Genomic DNA, 19,060 nt, shown 5'->3' with positions numbered 1-19,060 from the left:
AGATTCTCAGTCACCCAGGTCATGGTTGTCCCAAAGGTGCTTTTTCAAAAGGCAACTGGACAAAGTCCGAAGGAAGAACAAAAGTCCAGTTGCCCTTGGGGGTGGGGGAAGCACCTTTCAGTCCACATCTTAAGGTTGGCAAGTTTGAGAAACACTGAGCTGGAGCGAGCGGAAGGTCTGATCTCTTCTTCTGTCTTTTGTCTTGGGACAGACGTGCCACTGTCCAAGGCCATCTTTTGCAGCTGGGATTTCTCCAAATAAAAGAAGCAACTTCTAGAGCAGTATTTGTTAAAATGTAGCCCGAGGATCCCTGGGAGCCACCGGAGACACTCTCAAGGGTCCGCTAAATCAAAATTAGTAGCCAAATATTGAAGATGTTTGCAAAAATGTAAAACAATGTCACACTTGTCATTATTATTTGTTAAACCGATAAGGGTTTTTTCATGAAAAATATGTTAGTATCTAATGGGTTTAATACTGAATATTTTTTTCTGCAAATAGATCAATTTGAATTTTCAATATCCATAAATATAACTCATATAAAAAAAAGCTCTTTCAGTGTCCTCCATAATTTTTAAAAGTGGGAGGTGGTCGGGAGAGCAAACAGATTAAGAAACACCAGTGCTTTTTTTGTAAAAGAAAAAGGTGCCGGAACTCACACATGTCATACAACCCGCCTTGCCTACCCTACAAGGTTCCATCCAAAAAAGGTGCCGGAACTCCGTTCTGAGCGTTCTATGAGAAAAAAAGCCCTGAGAAACACTATTCTGGAGCACTTTAAGGCAGATACACGCTGTGATGGCAGGAGCTTTCCTGGAGTACAGTGTGAGTCATTCATCTCACCAAAATGGGTTGGATTGTTTATGCCTCAGGCATTGGTTTTTGTTAAACTAAAATTAGTTTTTGGGTTTTGTGAAACTCTTGTGCTTTTTACCTCTTGCCTGCCCACTCACTTTTGGACTGCATCCTCATAATAAAGTCCTTCAAATTCGGGTCCTAGTAATTACGTGAACCACATTCATAGTTTTCTTGGCAAGAATATGTAAGTAGTTTGTCACTGCCTTGTTCTAGGATTTTTCTTTTTTTCTATTTCCCAGTCTGCTATATAAAAATGATGTCCTCTAAGCAACGCATGTGCTGATAGCATTTTTTCAATTTACTGTTATATTAATTAATGCGTCTTTCCTGCCCCACAATGTCTGCATATAGGAGTATTGGTTGTTGAGGTTGAGATTTAACATAACATATATACACATATAAAGTCACTGTGGGATTCTGAGGCTCTAAGGCTGGCCTGCACAACATGCAGCCCAAAATTCTAAATTTGCTATTGCCAAACATCACCATGCCAGAAAGGATCCATCACGCCCTGAACAATATACTGCCAAGCATTTCCAACACCTACAGGCCACACCAACACTTCCAACTCCAGCCCTGCTGCTGAGATAATCATCAAATCGCTGATCAGTATGCTAATTATTCCTTTGTGCCCTGTGATCAATTATCAACATGGTCCTTTCCTTGTGCCCCTTGTGCAGGCCTGTTCTAAGGACCAAATGTATTACCAGCTAACCACTGAGACAATTAGAGCTATGTAATGCTATGAAGAGGGCTGAGGAAATGAAAAAGGTGTGCACAAAATGAATTTTTTTAAAAAAAAAATCAAACTAAATCAAACTAAAAAATAGACTCGTTTACATTTTTAAATACTTTATTGAAATGTTTTTCACTTAAACAACAAAATTATGTTTCATCAACAGCTCTAGTTAAATTCACTTTGGTCATACGAGTAGTTGGGGGTGTTCCTCCACGAAGACCAGCTAGGAAAATCTGTGGCTTCGGTACATTGCTACTGTTCTCTCGCTTAGTTTGTGTACCAGAATCCTTCAACAAGTATACTTGACTGCAATTGTCTCGTCTCATATGACTGAGGTTAGTTTGCATTGAGTGAGTTAACTTCTGGCGCAAGTTAGCCTGAATACAGAAAAAGATAATGCAACTAAGCAAAATCACACTCTTGAAATTATATGGATTCACTGCATATTTTTTAATGCTAGAATGACAGTAATTGAAAGCTAATATATATGAAGAGATATAACTATAATAGATCTAGATTAACTAGATTGTTAATAAGGAAATAATCATTTTGAGAAGACTTCTATTGGACAGTCGACTTTTCTCTTATAATGGGTGACAGGGCAAAGGCAGAACAGGCATCTGTTTAATTCAGTCAAATGTCGATGAATTAAATTTCCAGCTGAACTATTATCTACTAGTAAATATAGATTCAAGAGCCTCACTCAATCTTCTCTAGTTTCCGGTTTAAAAATAAAGATTGACTTCATTTTTGAGAATTCATTGGCTTCTAAATGTACTGCACCATTTTGAATTAGGATAGCTTTCTTCTTACATGTAATAATAATAATAATAATAATAATAATAATAATTAATAATAATAATAATAATAATAATAATAATAATAATAATAATAATAATAATAAAGTTGGAAGGGACCTTGGAGGTCATCTAGTCCAACCCCCTGCTCAGGCAGGAAACCTTATACCATTTCAGACAAATGGCTGTCCAGTCTCTTCTTAAAAACCTCCAGTGTTGAAGCATTCACCATCTCTGGAGGCAGGTTGTTCCACTGGTTAATTGTTCTAACTGTCAGGAAGTTTCTCCTTAGTTCTAGGTTACTTCTCTCCTTGACTAGTTTCCATCCGTTGCTTCTTGTCCTGCTTTCAGGTACTTTGGAGAATAGCTTGACTCCCTCTTCTTTGTGGTTGCCCCTGAGATATTGGAACACTGCTATCATGTCACCCCTCACCCTTCTCTTCATTAAACTACACATACCCAATTCCAGCAACCGTTCCCTATATGTTTTAGCCTCCAGCCCCCTAATCATCTTTGTTGCTCTTCTCTGTACCCTTTCTAGAGTCTCGACATCTTTTTTACATCGTGGTGACCAAAACTGGATGCAGTATTCCAGGTGTGGCCTTACCAAAGCATTGTAAAGTGGTATTAGTACTTCACTTGATCTTGATTCTATCCCTCTGTTAATGCAGCCTAGCACTGTGTTGGCTTTTTTGGCAGCTGCAGCACACTGCTGGCTCATATTGAAGTGATTGTCTACTAAGACTCCGAGATCCCTCTCACAGTTACTACTATTGAGCAAGGTACCACCTATACTATACCTATGCATTTGATTTTTCCTGCCTAAATGTAGAACCTTACTTTTTTCACCATTGAATTTCATTTTGTTAGATAGTGCCCAGTGTTCGAGTCTGTCCAGATCCTTCTGTTAAAAAGAACAAGGGCAATTTATGCCTTGTTAATTTATTAATTGTATATCCTGCCTTTCCATTACACAGATTTAAAAGTAGGCTTAGTTTTTTAAAACACTTAAAAATGAAAGTAGCATAACAGCAAACAAGATCTGATCTTATGGAAAACTTGCAGAAAATTGTTTTAAACTGGAACTTAAACACTGTTAAAATTAACATTTCAAACTTGAAATAAGACCTTCAGATCTTCACATAGCTGCAGAGACAATTTGAATCATGGGGTATAAATAAATTAAAAAAAAACCCTGTTCTGCATACTGTATAAGTGATTATTCTCAACCTTTGTGGTTCACATTTCTTGCAAATAATCAGTCATGGCCCCGGCTTCATTGGTTACAATACCAATAGGCTTGTTTTTTTTAAAAAAAAAAAAAGACAAACTAGACAAAATACTCTGAATATTTTCTCTCATATCTTAGGTTTTACCAGAACTAGATATTTTGTTCAACTGGAAAATTGGGAATTCCAGTAATTAACAGGCTACCTGAACCCTTTTAGTTCAATTATCAGTCTAGGATACAGACCAGTTTGATGGCTTTTCTCCTCAACTCCCATTCATTCCACTCATAATTCCTCACAATGGTTGGTGGCAAAATGTGGGTGTCAGTCTGAGTACTGCTGTCACATTTTGAGATTGGTTGCAGTAAATGCTTATCTTTAGCTCTAAACTGGAACAAGAAGAATAAAAATAAACTTAATGTTATTCTCAACCCTTTCCTTAATTTTTGGACGAACAGAAACTCAATCTGAATTTTTAAAGAATATGTTTTTGGTGATTATGGCTCACTGTGCTTTCTTCTTATTAAGCATTACTGAGAAGAACATCAGTAAGTGATTGCTTAGCATACTTCAAGTTGGCGAAATCTGCAGAGCTAAACACCCTGCCAATAGCGCAGACATCACCACTGCACCAAAGTTCCACCTTTGCTTTGAGAAATATTCTATTCAGCTTCCTAGAACAGGTGTTTTCTAGCAGTGCCTTTTAAAATCAATAATTGAAGAAAATAACAGAGCACCTGAGAATAAGGAGCCAGGCATTCAAACTGATGGTGAAGCTCAAGCAGCTGAATAAGCTCTGCACATTCCTTGGCTTTTTCTGCTATCATCTTAATATGTTTATCTGGATTCTTGGCAAAAGAATATGCAGCTTCCTTAGAATTAAAAGAATAATATCTCTCCTTATGTTTCAAGACTCCAATAGAAGGATTTCCTACAAAATTAAAAGCACAAAAACATTCAGTATACATCTATCTAAACATAATTTTCTTCTTTTGAATTAAAAAAGCACGAATCTTTTTTTTTAAAAAAGATAAGCCCAAATTTTACATTGTGTTCCCCCTGCTCCCTGTTTTTCAGCTGCATTCTTAAAAGAAGGAGGGGAGAAAAGAGGGAGACAGAGAGAAACTAATACCAGAGGTCCTCAGACTTGGCCCTTTTATGACTTGTGGACTTCAACTCCCAGAATTCATCAGACATATATGCTGGCTGAGGAATTCTGGGAGTTGAAGTCCACAGGTCATAAAAGGGCCAAGTTTGAAGACCCCTGCCGTATAATGTGGTGGCACAGCAAATGAGCATCAGGAAGCAATTATCATGCTTCATTCATTGAATCTGAGAAGTGTCCTAGATAACATTGTCTTCCATTTATAGCCATTTCACATGATCTGATCCTTACATATATTTAAAGCAAGAATTATCCATAGTTATTGTACCTGGGATGAGAAGGCCATCATTAACAGCAAAAGTATATGCACAAAAACCATGATACTGAAGCAGCAGTTGGCTAAAGTTAATTGTACTTTCTGGAAAGAACCATTCTTCTTTGACAAAATCAGCAGGATTTACTTTCTGATCTAAAAAGAATAGATTGAGAAGAATACAAATTAAAGTTAGACTCAGTTCAGGTCACCTAAGGGCTTGTAGTATTTCCTGGGATATTCTCATCAGTGTCTCTCTCTCTCTGTTGAGTCTTCAAAAAAGATGCGTACAACAGTTCATACATGAATCATTTCATGTGCAGAACAGCTAGCTTGGAATAGTTTGGGCCCAAACTAAAACACATTTTGTCTGGATACAGAACAAAATGTGGATCAGGAGGAGGCATAAGATTATAGAGGTAGACAGAATAGTGGGATCTGGCAGCAGTGGCAACTAAGGAGATGGAGGAAGGGAAGAAAAAGCATTAGGAAAACCAGGTAATTGGCAGCTTGGTGGGATATACGGAGCTGAGAAACAGGCAGCTGCAGCAATGGAGGCTGAAGGGAGTAGAGAGAAAATTGGAGAAAATTAGGTAGAGCTGCTGGCAGCAAAGACTGAATGGAGGCAAAAAGGGAAAAGATGCTAGGAAGATGAAGTCTGGTATATTGTGCTGTACAAGGAGCTGCTGAGGGGAGAGATGGAGGCAACATGTAAAATCACTATGGGACCCCTATAGGTTTTGTTTTGGCCCAAACTCAGAGCATCAAAAGCTTCAGGGTTTTATTTTTGCTGAACCACGACTCCTCTAGAACAGGGCTTTTCAACCAGTGGTACGGGTACCACCTGTGGTACATTGGCACCTGGCAGGTGATACGTGACCATCCTAGAAAAGTAGTGGGAGAGGGGAATGAGCTGAAATAGTGGTAGCACCGCACAAGCCTGAGCGAGAGACGGCTGGAGCTGCAGGGCTGTCAGGGCTCAGTGGAAGCGCCAGGATCAGTGCTTCTTTGGGGCTGTCAGGGCTCAGTGGAAGCGCCAGGATCAGCGCCAGGCTCCAGCTGGAGCTCGGCGCTGATCCTGGCACTTCTGAGCCCAGAAGAAGCACCGATCAGCTGGAATATTGCAACATCTCCAGGGTCTTGTGATTTACATTCAGATGCTTGGCAACTGATTCATTTTTTCAGTGCCATTGTAACTTCGAACTGTTGTAAGTCGAGGACTACCTGTACTTCATCACTTTTTTCTCTCTTTTTTGTTCGTCATCAAGTTTTTGATACCTTGCTAGGTGACTGGTGGTACTCGGATGTTGCCATATCCTAAAAGTGGTACAATGGGTGAAAAGGTTGAAAAGCCCTGCTCTAGAACATGAATGAAGGTGAATATACTGTCCCAGGATAATGTTGCAGATTGGATCCTGCATCATCTAAAACAGTTTGCGCTTGTTCTAGAAGTTCCAGAACACAGGGTTTGTTTCAGGTTTGAAGCTAAAATATATTTTTCTATTTCATGCTCATTTATTATATTTAATATTGCACTACCTTCTCCCTGAGGGATAAATAGTTCACAATCATTTTTTTCTGTCCTGAACCAATTCTAACTTAAGCCATCGAGTTATGTTGTCAATATTTCTTTAAAATATCAATAAGCTATGAGAAAAGTATGAGTACAAAATATATTATTTTGTCTACAAAATTAAAAATAACGAGAGATTCTTGATATTATATGGTTAAGGACATGAGGACTGCTAGTTTTATTTTTTTCCCCAAACTTCACAGTTACAAAAAATATGTAGCAGCTTATGTTTTTATTTACTCCTTCTACTCACCAGCATTTTTTAGTAACCTTTCTTCATCAGTTTTGATAACAAGGCCTTCAATAAGAGGTGCTATCAACTCTTCAGGAAAGATAAGTGTGTGGCTTTCTAAGAACTGCTGGAGACTGACGGTCAAATTATTGAGGAAACTGAGGACCAATATTTCATCTTGAAAACTGGTCCAAAGATTAGAAAGTCCAATAAATACAGGCTAGAAGGAAAAAGATACCTATAAAAATATGTTTCTGTTATTATTATTTTTTTTAATCCCATTTATATCCCGCCCTTCTCCGAAGACTCAGGGCGGCTTACAATCTAAGCACAAATCAATGTGCTTAGCAATAGCCTTCATTCGATGTATATGCCTGCTTATTAGGGCTTTCGGTCCCCTCCCAAGCAGCATTATTACAAAGTCAGCTTATTGCCCCCAACAATCTGGGTCCTCATTTTACCTACCTCGAAAGGATGGAAGGCTGAGTCAACCTTGAGCCTGGTGGGACTCGAACCTGCACTAATTGCAGGCAGCTGGTGTTACTTAAGGAGGCATTAGCCCACTGCTCCACCAAGGCTCTCTATTAGGGCTGCAAAACTGTATTGTCCATTTGTCAAAAGTATGCAGAACCTATTTTGTATGCCCATTGTATATTATAAGGCAGGGGTCCCCAACCCCTGGTCTGTGGACCAGCACCAGTCCACAGCATGCCAGCAAGCGGGCCGCACAAAACAAAATAGGAACTAGAACTAATCACTGAAGGATATCTCTGCTGCAAGAGAACTGGAAGACAAAGAAGACTTGAACTAATTCAATGCTCAGCCAATTATATTCAGGGACTATAATCTAGACAAAAATATCTGGTAATCAAAAGTATTAAACACTGCCATTAGGTCCCAAAAGACTAATATCAATGTAAGATGTCGGGCATCATGTGACACCCCCCCCCAGAGTATCAGTCACTACTCTGGACAGCACTACCTGAGTTGAATGACCTACCCCAAACCTTGATTAATTGGACAAAGGAGGCCACTGGAAAACAAAGGAACAATTTTTAGAAGGCAATTGACTCAAAAACCTGAATAAAAACGGAAGCAGAGATACAGGCCAGTAAGTTTCATTAGTAATATTATAGTACTATAATTTAGCTATGTTAGCGTATTTGTAACAATTTGTAACAACACTGTGCAGGTTGAGTTGCGTTGAGACATGTCTAAATATGAATCCAGTCTCTGCCTGCAGAACAATTCCTTGTCGGTCTGGTGCTGAGCTCACAATGAAAGCAGTTTAAGTGTATATTCTCTGTATTCAAGTTAAATATTTGATTGTAAAGATGTAGTGCTTATTTGCAATGCTACAAAATGGTGTGATTCATCAGAAACAAAGCTTGTTTGTGAACAAAGTTTGTAAAAAAAAAATGCTACGAAATTTATTTTGGTTGTAAAGTGGATAATCAACGTAAGAACTGGGGAATTGGGCCCCTCACATTTGTTGTATAACATTTGTTTAGAGCAGACATGTCAAACACAAGGCCTGGGGGCCGGATCAGGCCCGCAAAGTGGTTTCATGTGGCCCGCGAAGCCATCCTGGAAACAGTGAGGGAACGGCCCCCACTGCCTTGGCCCTGGCCCAGAGGCCCTCCTTCTGCCAGAGACCCCCAGATCTGTCCCACTCCTGCCCAGGCCCCATAGGCACCCTTGATGCGAACAATGTAGAGCTGACCACACCCACCCAGTAGGCCATATGCACTCTAGCCACGCCCACCCAGTAGGCCATGCCCACCCTGGCCACACCCACCTGGCCCCTTGAGGGCAACTGCAATGCTGATGCGGCCCTCAATGAAATTGAGTTTGACACCCCTGGGTTAGAGGATTCACACCATATGCCGCTCTCTGTTTTTATGATTGGAGGAAGCCCTCCAAAATTATATCTCTGCCTAAAAAGCACAATAGGAATCCCTTCTAAAAGAAAACATGCTAAGAAAATACCAGTTTACCATCTGGAACGAGGGCCTGTCCCACATAATGATGAGTTTCTTGTACCAAGGTCTCCAGAAAATGTGACGTTTAGTTTTCCTTTCTCCTTTCCATATCAAACTTGGGCTTATGAAAAACTCAGTAAAAGCAATGACTAAAACAGGAATTGGATTCAGTTATTTGAGGAATACATTTCCCAGGTTAGTGATGCTAAATTTAAGGAAGATATTTCTGTAGCTCCTTGGATTTTTTTTTAAAAAAAATTGATAAAACCCGACCAATCGGACACACTTGATGAAGCACAAAGTGAGACTGAAAATGCTTCATGGCAATTATTCAAAAGCACCTGCAAAAAAATTTTTTTAGGGAAATTATAAAGCAGAAAGCTATTGCAAAATGGTGAGTGATCTCCTGATGTCGTGCCAAGCTATGCAATGTAATTTAATTAATTAAATTTAATTTAATTTTATTAGATTTATATACCGCCCTTTCCCGAAGGACTCAGGGTGGTTTACAGGGTATTTTAAAATCAAACATATCATTGAAAGTTTGTTTCTCAGACTCTCACTTGGACCTTTTCCCTGACAACCTCAGTGCAGTCAGTGACAAGCACAGGGAATGATTTCATTAGGACTTTTCAAACATGGGAAAGCATCACAAAGGCAGGCAAAGACTTGGTATGCTGGGCTGACTACTGCTAGATCTTTGAGGGAGATATTCTCAGAGTGAAATTCAGCAGAAAATCAAACACGGCTTCTTTTAGGTAACAGTTTTCTGCTTTTAATTAACTTTTAAATATAGAAAGTTGTGTGTCATTCCAAAACCTTACCAGACAGATTGGGCAAACCTTGGTCAGCCTTGGTGGAGCAGTGGGCTAATGCCTCCTTAAGTAACACCAGCTGCCTGCAATTAGTGCAGGTTCGCATCCCACCAGGCTCAAGGTTGACTCAGCCTTCCATCCTTCTGAGGTAGGTAAAATGAGGACCCAGATTGTTGGGGGCAATTAAGCTGACTTTGTAATAATGCCGCTTGGGGGGTGTATGAAAGCCCTAATAAGCAGGCATATACATAGAATGAAGGCTAAGCACATTGCTTTGTGCTTCTTAGATTGTAAGCCGCCCTGAGTCTTCGGAGAAGGATGGGATTAAATAAAAAAATAAAAATAAATAAACCTATCAACTGGTAAATAAAAGCTTATAATTTCAGAAATTCAGAAACTTACGTAAACAAGAGAAGTGGGCACTGCTGTTTTTGACTTAACAATGTTGTTGACCTGTTCCATCTCAGCTGCAAATTCCTTTTGCATCATTTCAACTTCTTGTGCACATGTGATGACATCAGACTGAAAATATATGTTAAAGGTGGCAGATATTAGATTTGTAGGAAATTATAAAAGTTTTATCGAGTTGCTTAATAAACAAAACATACTTTGTAGACTGGACCGTTTCATTTAAAAAAAGAGAGAGAGAGAGAACTTGCTAGCTTTTAAATGTCGTACATTCTTATTTCAGCTAAAAGTGATTTGCCATCACTCCAATTTCCCCCCCACCACCACCACCTTTACCAAGAGAGTTTTAGCTACCTTGAAAGATTGCAACACATAATGGAATCTTACCAGAATGATGCAGAGGAAAGCTTCATGTTGTCTGACATTGTAGAGTGCTTCTTTCAACATTGTTTCCTTGAGTTCCATTTCAGCATTTTGACTCTGGTGCATCATTTCAATTAAGGCCGTGTATCGGTAGGCTAGCTGTTGGGAAGCGTGCAGTTCAATGTCTATATGGTGGCTGGCTGCTGGGATAGCTTCATTCAGAATCGCCGGCACTGTTGACACACAATTTATCTCAAAGTTTCATTTCTATAATTAGCAAAATACATTTTCCTCATATGCCCAGGTCTAAATTATTATCCCCAGAGCTAAAGCACTGTCCATCACTTGGACTTTTGAGAAGTCCTTTCTTCTATAGCCTCCTGCATGCTTCATGTGTCTCCAGAAGTTGAGGAGATTCTTCAGTAATGTCTACAACACACAGAAAAGGTTAATTGTGAAAGAGAAAAATCACACGTTGGTGAATGTACAGAAGGACTTCAGGTACATCCACAGACCTCCCTGGATCATGCTTTAAATCAATTAGACACAAATAAGAAATATTCTATCAATTTTTCTATCTCTGAAAAAATTATGATCAGATTGTTCTGGAGGATATTCAGAGAAAAATAACATCATTTGGGGAGGTGGGGGTAGGAATTAAAGGTAATTGTCATCTGAAGCCACTCTCCTGAAGTTCTTAAACAATTCTGAGCAGCCCTGAACATTTCTGCCATGTTCCAAAGTAGGTTATATATGTATGTTCTGCACTACATTAGTAAAAAAGTATTCACTTACAGTCATCAATGCCTTCACCGCCTTTCCCACAGTCCTTGTTGAACAATCGAATTCCCGTGACAATCATGGTAAGTTCTTTCAATTGCTGTTCTTTCTCTTTTTTACTGAGAGAGAGGAAAGCCGCGAGCTCGGTTTGAGGAAATACACTCTGCAGGGCAGCTGGTAGAATATTAAATATGCAAACAGTCAGATCATGAAAAAACACTGACTTCCAAGGGAGAACAGTAATGCCCATTTGGAAACAGACCCCCCCCTCTCATCTCTACGCTATGCCTAGCACAATACAAATTCTTGCTCATAGTGGGTTAGGACGCTGAGCTTGTCGATCAGAAGATCGGCAGTTTCGCGGGTCGAATCCCAAGTGCCGCGTAACAGAGTGAGCGCCTGTTACTCGTCCCAGCTTCTGCCAACCTAGCAGTTCGAAAGCACGTAAAAATGCAAGTAGAAAAATAGGGACCACTCCGGTGGGAAGGTAGCAGCGTTCCGTGCGCCTTTGGCGTCTAGTCATGCCGGCCACATGACCACGGAGACGTCCTCGGACAAGCGCTGGCTCTTCGGCTTTGAAATGAGCACCGGCCCCTAGAGTCGGAAACGACTAGCACGCATGTGCGGGGGAACCTTTACCTTTATTGAAATACTGCAAATTTCTGTTGGAGTTTAACATTTTTAATGTTTTAATATGTGGAGCTTCAGAAAAAATAGTTAAGTAGCTATTATTTCATTGCGCAAATGAAAAGACAAGCTTGGAAAGTTGTTGGTATATCAATTGTCCCACCGCCTAGAAAAATCCTTTCCCGAGTACCTGAAAGTGAGTTCTGGCTTAGTGGTGGACAACTTCTGCCTTTAGTTGCTGGGCGACTTTAATCGCCCTGACCAGAAGGCCAGTTCCAACAACACCCAGGAATTTATGTGCTCTATGGCAATCACAGACTTGTTTGATATAGTCACGGTCTAACACATATAGGTAACCACACATATAACGTTTGTTTCAGAATGGATATTAGATGAACTATGGAGGGTTTTTGTCGTGATCAAGCCACATCCTGATTGTTAGCCACCCAGGGTCTCCACGGGACAGGAAAACCTGTTTGAGTGATCTGTCCCTGATGCCTAAAGAATCAAGAGATTCCAGAAAGCCCTTGGGGAATTCTCAGCTGTGAGATCTATGCAGTGCCTGGTGAACAATTAGTAGCAGAAGGCAAACTGGATACTGGTATTGCCCCTAAGTAGTCCTTTTCTCTTAGGGACGCGGTGGCTCAGTGGGTTAGGACGCTGAGCTTGTCGATCAGAAGGTCGGCAGTTTGGTGGGTCGAATCCTGAGTGCCGCGTAACAGAGTGAGCGCCTGTTACTCGTCCCAGCTTCTGCCAACCTAGCAGTTCGAAAGCACGTAAAAATGCAAGTAGAAAAATAGGGACCACTACGGTGTGAAGGTAACAGCGTTCCGTGCGCCTTTGGCGTCTAGTCATGCCAGCCACATGACCACGGAGACGTCCTCGGACAAGCGCTGGCTCTTCGGCTTTGAAACGGAGATGAGCACCGGCCCCTAGAGTTGGAAACGACTAGCACACATGTGCGGGGGAATCTTTACCTTTACCTTTAGTCCTTTTCTAGGGCTGCTGCTGACTGGCTCCTTCATTTATGAGCTCCTTTGGAAATGGAAGACCAGGAATAATAGCATTGATAGAGGAAGATGGGAAGTGAATCCAGCTGATTGTGATAGGTTTGGCAATAAAGAAGGTGAAATCTACCTAGTTCTCCATTATTGCATTAGCAGGCTGTCCTCAAGCAGCCTTGCTTATAGTGACTGACTAAGGAAAAATTAAAATAGATATCTCCTACTGGACACTGTGAATATTTTGCATAGAATTTTGCTGATAAAATCACTCATATTTGCTATAAACTTGATTGCACATGGACAGACTCCGTGATAACTAAGGTATTTTCTTGTCATAGCTGGGATTCCTTTCATTTTATAGTTTCAAGGAGGTGGATACTTATTCTTTGGAACCCTGCTCATCCTAGTTATTACAAGGATCAAGAGGAAAGATAATCACTTTGGGAGATTGTCAACACTTCCTTGGGGAAGAGAAGAAATACCAAAACTGAAAACCTCTGAAAAGGTTATCCTTGGATCCAGGACTTTCAGATAATTCTAATCCAACGTTGAGCATTCTTGCTAAGATGAGGTATGCGGGTATTTGTGAAGGATGTTAAGTTAGTGACAATGGACCAACTTCACAATACCATAGAAGCAGGCTATTTAGAACCTTTTCAGTGATAGTTTAGACTAGTATATGCAAGAGACACTTTTGTCACTTTTATGGATGGTCTACACCAGGGGTAGGCAACCTTGGCTCTTTTATGCCTCGTGGACTTCAACTCCCAGAATTCCTGAGCCACCTGGCTCAGGAATTCTGGGAGTTGAAGTCCACGAGTCATAAAAGAGCCAAGGTTGCCTACCCCTGGTCTACACCAAGTCCTCAATGAAGGTAAGCTCTCCTTTTGGTTCTGTTTGATACTTCAGCAGGTTTCCTTCTGGACTGTAGTGGATTTGCTCCTTTCTGAGTGGATGGTTTCAGTCTGGGGTAATAGGAATCAAGAGGTTACCCTGATGGCCTCTGATATGCAAGATGCTACAGAGGTTGGCCCTCCCTCCTTTGCTCTTTAACCTCTGTATGAAACTACCAGGAGAGATCACACAATAGCTTGGGGTGCAGCTATTAATTGAATCAGTGGTGGTGAGACAGCAGGCTACTACAAGTCATCCTCACTGGCTGTAATTGGGGTCAGGAATTCCATCACTAAGAGAGGTGATCACAAGTGGCAACATCCTATGATCCTGCTGGCTTATGGGTCATAATGCCCCATGGTCACATAATCGCCATTTGGTCCCTCCTGCCAGCTTCTCCACTGACTTTGCTTGTCGGAAGCTGCATATTAAGACAGGAGTACAACCTAGACCACCCTAGAATGTGGTTGTCCGCACTGTCACAATATGAAACAATGTTCAGTTTCTCAGAAAGCAACTAGAGAGGATGAGAATATCTTCTTTGTGGCTGCTGCAATGCAAGGGGAGGCATTCTCGTGTCTTGTTCTGCTACTATATAGGCATATGTGAATATGTGGATAGACAGGATAGAGAAAGAGGCAGAGGCAGAGGCAAAGACAGAGACAGAGAACCTTTAATGTTTCCAGCTTAAGCTGAAGGACAGGATTAAAAGTGATATTTATTTTGTTCTAATATCTTGAGTAGCCACCATAGTAAAATCACTGTATGCAATATTACTAAAAAGCTATAATGTTATATTTGGACATTTTACTAACCAGTTGCCTCTCTAATGACTTTGATATCTGTAGGAGATCCGAGGCCGGAGCGTAGTAGCACATAGCTGACAATTTTTCGATAAACACTTTCTAATTCTTCTCGGGTACGAGCTCGATTATCGGTAATTTCTCTACACACAGGAGCAAGCCTTGAGTCCAGAACACGATGCTGTTCCTTAATTAACTCAACTAAGAGAAAGCACAAAACCATTGAAAGCTATTCCCATCTCTACTATTAAGCTGTAGGTTAATGTGTCGTGATAGATTTTATCAGAGAGATTTTATCCTAGCGTCCCTGAACAGAGCCAGCTGTGGATCGTCTTCTTCCAATCCCTCGTGCTCACACGGTTGAGTCTGAATAAGATGGGAGGGGCCAGGCTGAGAGTCCTGCAGTGCATCAGAACCTCCCTCTGACACCAAAGGCTCTCCAAACCCCTCCTCCTCCTCCTCTTCCTCCTCTTCAGAATCATCCGACCCAGCTGCCGGAACCACAGGCTGACGCTGAATCACAACACCATGCTCCTAACTTAACTGCAGTGATTCACTTAACAACTGTGGCAAGAAAGGCTGTAAAATGGGGCAAAATTCACTTTAACAAATGTCTCACCTAGTAACAGAAATTTTGGATTTGATTGTGGTGGTAACTCAAGATCTACTTGTAGCAGAGTAATATATTCACAATCTACAACTTTACCACAAATCACTTACCTCGATTTGTATAGTTCATATCAAAATAAACTTGCATCTTAATTGTGTTCAAGGATGGATTTTTAACATCAAGAAGTCTGTCAACACAGAGCTGAAAAGAGACACTGTTGAAATAGGTTATTTCAAGCTACCTTGCAAATGATGAAAACAATATTTTCCTAGATACAGAAACATTTATGAATCGCTTGGCTCAAGGTTTATATACTGGAATCAAATACTATCATTCCAATGGAAATATAAGGCAAATCTCATATATTGTATCTGCATGCTGCTGATATATTGTTTTGGTAAAAAAGAAACCTAGTTCATGAGTACAACACTATATAGGACATCTTGGATAAATCTCATAAAATCAACACAATATACTGTATATTGTATTTTATTATTAGTACTCTTACTATTACGTATCAACTCCTTTTTTACTAAAGCAGGCAAGAATTATAAGGAAAATCTCATGTAACTTATATTTGGAAATTTACATCATTCTTTGGATGTCCCACACGTCAACAAGGCCCAAGCTTGATTTGTGTAGTTATTTTTAGAAATTTGTGTGAGAACGATTTTTAAATTCAAAGCATTATGGCCGAAAACACTGAATGTAACATATTAATCACATTTTCATTACATTTTTTTACACACAGACCTGGTCCTGAGGAACAGTGGGGATAGTTCCAATGTATAGTTAGAAAATAATCTAATAACTGATTGATATCAGATTATTTTAAGGAGAAATTTTAATGATACTGCAACATTGTACTTCCCCCCTCTTTCTTTCATAGAAGTCATCTGCAAATATTTGCTTTTCCTTCTCTTAGCTTAATTGTGACAGATGTTGCTGGGCCAGTTCGATCATGAGGCAACATATGTCTTCTTTATAACCTTATTTTTCTTCAGAGCAACTTGCTTGGTTGATAATGAAGGGGGTTGGCCACTTGTTCATGTAGTTCAGACATGTCAAACACAAGGTCCGGGGGCCAGATCTGACCCGTGAAGTGGTTTCATGTGGCCCGCGAAGCCATCCTGGAAACAGTGAGGGAACGGCCCCCACTGCCTTGGCCCTGGCCCAGAGACCCTCCTTCTGCCAGAGACCCTCAGATCTGTCCCACTCCTGCCCAGGCCCCCATAGGCACCCTTGATGCGAAAGATTTAGAGCTGGCCATGCCCACCCAGTAGGCCATATGCACTCTAGCCACGCCCACCCAGTAGGCCATGCCCACCCTGGCCATACCCACCCCAGCCCCTTGAGGGCAACCACAATGCTGATGCGGCCCTCAATGAAATTGAGTTTGACACCCCTGATGTAGTTCAAACTGGCTTCCTCTTTTGTGCAGCTCTTTTACAATCTGTCAAGGATTCTCTTGATCTTGCTCCGGGATGCTAGTACTACCTGTGGACCACTCACATCTCACTACAATGAGTATACGGGTCTTCTGGCTAGGACTGTCCCCTTTCCTCCAAAGCTTCTGACTACAACTTAGGCAATCACAACTGACACTACTCTTGCAAGCAGGAAGACCATAATTCATTCCGTTCATTCCGCCGGGGCCTGAAGACCTGGCTCTTCGAGCTCTCTGGCCCAGGCTGAGGGTTAATTTATTTTAATTGGGGTTTTATTTGTACAGGGATAAATTCAATCTTTTTTAAACTGGTTTTAACTTTTGTATTTTTGGTTTTTAATTCCCTGTAAACCGCCCTGAGTCCTCCGGGAAAGGGCGGTATATAAATGTAATAAATAAATAAAATAAATAAATAAATAATCTCTAAGGGATGAAGGACTTGTGAAGGGAAGAGAGGACTCATAGGATGATGACAGGATCTGGAATCTCACATCCAAACTTGCATAAATTCAAAGTCCCATGAGTTTTAATTTTTTAAGAATAATTTTATACTGGTGCATCACTCCCAAGAATAAAAAGGGTTAACGTAAAGGTAAAGGTTCCCCCGCACATGCGTGCTAGTCGTTTCCGACTCTAGGGGCCGGTGCTCATCTCCGTTTCAAAGCCGAAGAGCCAGCGCTTGTCCGAGGACGTCTCTGTGGTCATGTGGCCGGCATGACTAGACGCCAAAGACGCACGGAACGCTGTTACCTTCACACCGTAGTGGTCCCTATTTTTCTACTTGCATTTTTACGTGCTTTCGAACTGCTAGGTTGGCAGAAGCTGGGACGAGTAACAGGCGCTCACTCTGTTACGCGGCACTCAGGATTCGACCCACCAAACTGCCGACCTTCTGATCGACAAGCTCAGCGTCCTAACCCACTGAGCCACCGCGTCCCTTAAAAAAGGGTTATATAAAATTAAACAGAATCTTTTTGCATAAGTTCCACAGCAGGTATTTACCTGAATAAGTTTCTGTACATCAGCCTTTGTTAGAGTTTTATCCACATTAAATCCATTCTTTGGATCCAGTACAACAGCTTTCACCTATAAAATGATAAAGAAGCTTCCTGATTAATTTGTTTCCTTTCCACTTATTTAGGATTAAAGAGTACTTAGCAATGCCAAATTTAAATTTTACATTTAAATCGTACATTTAAATTAACAAGATTCAACACCAGTGCAGTAATTTTATGTTTGCACTGTAACATGGTCTAAGATTAATAGATGATGGTTTCATCACAAGATAGAATCATCAGAAAAAAGATGAAGCTATATTGGGTCACTGGTTGATAGGAGCAAGTGTCATATTTTATACCTTATTCAATGATGAAAACTTTAAATGGCTGTCACTATTTCCCCATACTGAGAGCCACATTCAGCTTAGAAGTTGGGAGGCCATGAATTCTATTCCTTGGCACAGAAGCCAGATGGATGACTTTGGGCCAGTTATTTTCTCTTCCTTAAATGGGAATTTGAAAAATATCTATCTACCAACTCCCACTGGATCAACTATTAGATTAAGGTCTATAATCTTCAATGAGGACTTCATCCTGTAGTTAATTAATTCAGGATACTAATATTAACTTTTTAAAAACAATATATTTAAACATTTATGTAATTTAATGTCTTCCATATGGTCCTAGCACACCACTCAAAAACCAGGTAGGCACCTCCAGTTAAAAATAGCTAAACACCCCAAATTTAAATAGATAAGATTGATTATTTATGCTGTTACCATGAATGCTACCAGAGTTTCTGTTACATTTTGTCCATTTATTGCACATTCTTGCCCTATTTCACGGATGATGTTCTTGATGACATTTTCAGCTTGAGAGTGAGCCATTCTGCAGCAATAAAAAAGGAAGATGGACGTTTGTCATATTGCTATTTTCAAACTTGCTTTTATTGACAATATCACACATTTAAAGTCCCCCAACTTATCAAACTTTCAAGGATATCCCAGCCAAAAAACCAGCATTATTAATGGCCATCAAGAAAACTGATCAGAAAAGTCTACCCAAAGTGCTAGTTTGTTGTATAAAGCTTATCATACCAAGCAGACTATGGGTTGATACTCTTAACAATTTAAGAATTGTAGTACCATGCAAGACACCATGTTTCCAACTCAATATTTTACATCTCCAACTGCTGAGGGAGTTTACCTGTCCAAAGTTCTAGAAAGATGGATCAACAACCTGCATCCACACGTTGTGATTTCAACATTTTTGGCATCATGTCACAATAGTAGTGTTGCTGTCAGTATCAGCAGAAGGCCAACAACCTAAGCAAGTGAAGGGATGCTTAGCAAGTGATGAAATGATCTTCATCAGTGCTGCCCTTAGATTAACTCTTATTTCATGTCTTCCAATGCCCTTTTCTCCATTTAACTAGCTTTTAAAACTAATTCTAGTTAACTAATTAAAACTAATTTTAACTAAC

The 19,060-nt window shown here is 40.4% G+C and overlaps 1 protein-coding gene across 1 annotated transcript; it reads right to left on the bottom strand.

Moving 5' to 3' along the window:
* Positions 1-1,743: 1,743 nt before the first annotated feature.
* On the bottom strand, positions 1,744-18,907 carry CFAP206 (cilia and flagella associated protein 206; the record flags this gene model as incomplete). The annotated part of the gene is made up of 13 exons (XM_081327480.1): positions 18,784-18,907; positions 18,357-18,465; positions 17,582-17,665; positions 15,243-15,333; positions 14,535-14,723; positions 11,210-11,368; positions 10,439-10,647; positions 10,046-10,165; positions 6,868-7,066; positions 5,057-5,197; positions 4,361-4,554; positions 3,869-4,012; positions 1,744-1,974 (listed from the first exon to the last, which is right to left on the bottom strand). Exons 2-13 carry the CDS (start codon positions 18,462-18,464, stop codon positions 1,744-1,746), a joined length of 1,869 nt encoding a protein of 622 aa, XP_081183606.1. The 5' UTR covers position 18,465; positions 18,784-18,907.
* Positions 18,908-19,060: the final 153 nt, after the last annotated feature.

Source organism: Vipera berus (assembly GCF_964194415.1).
Source record: "Vipera berus genome assembly, chromosome: 1".
NCBI classification, from domain to species: Eukaryota; Metazoa; Chordata; class Lepidosauria; order Squamata; family Viperidae; genus Vipera; species Vipera berus.
Note: the sequence above shows the minus strand (reverse complement) of the source record. Positions and strands in the feature narration are given on the sequence as shown.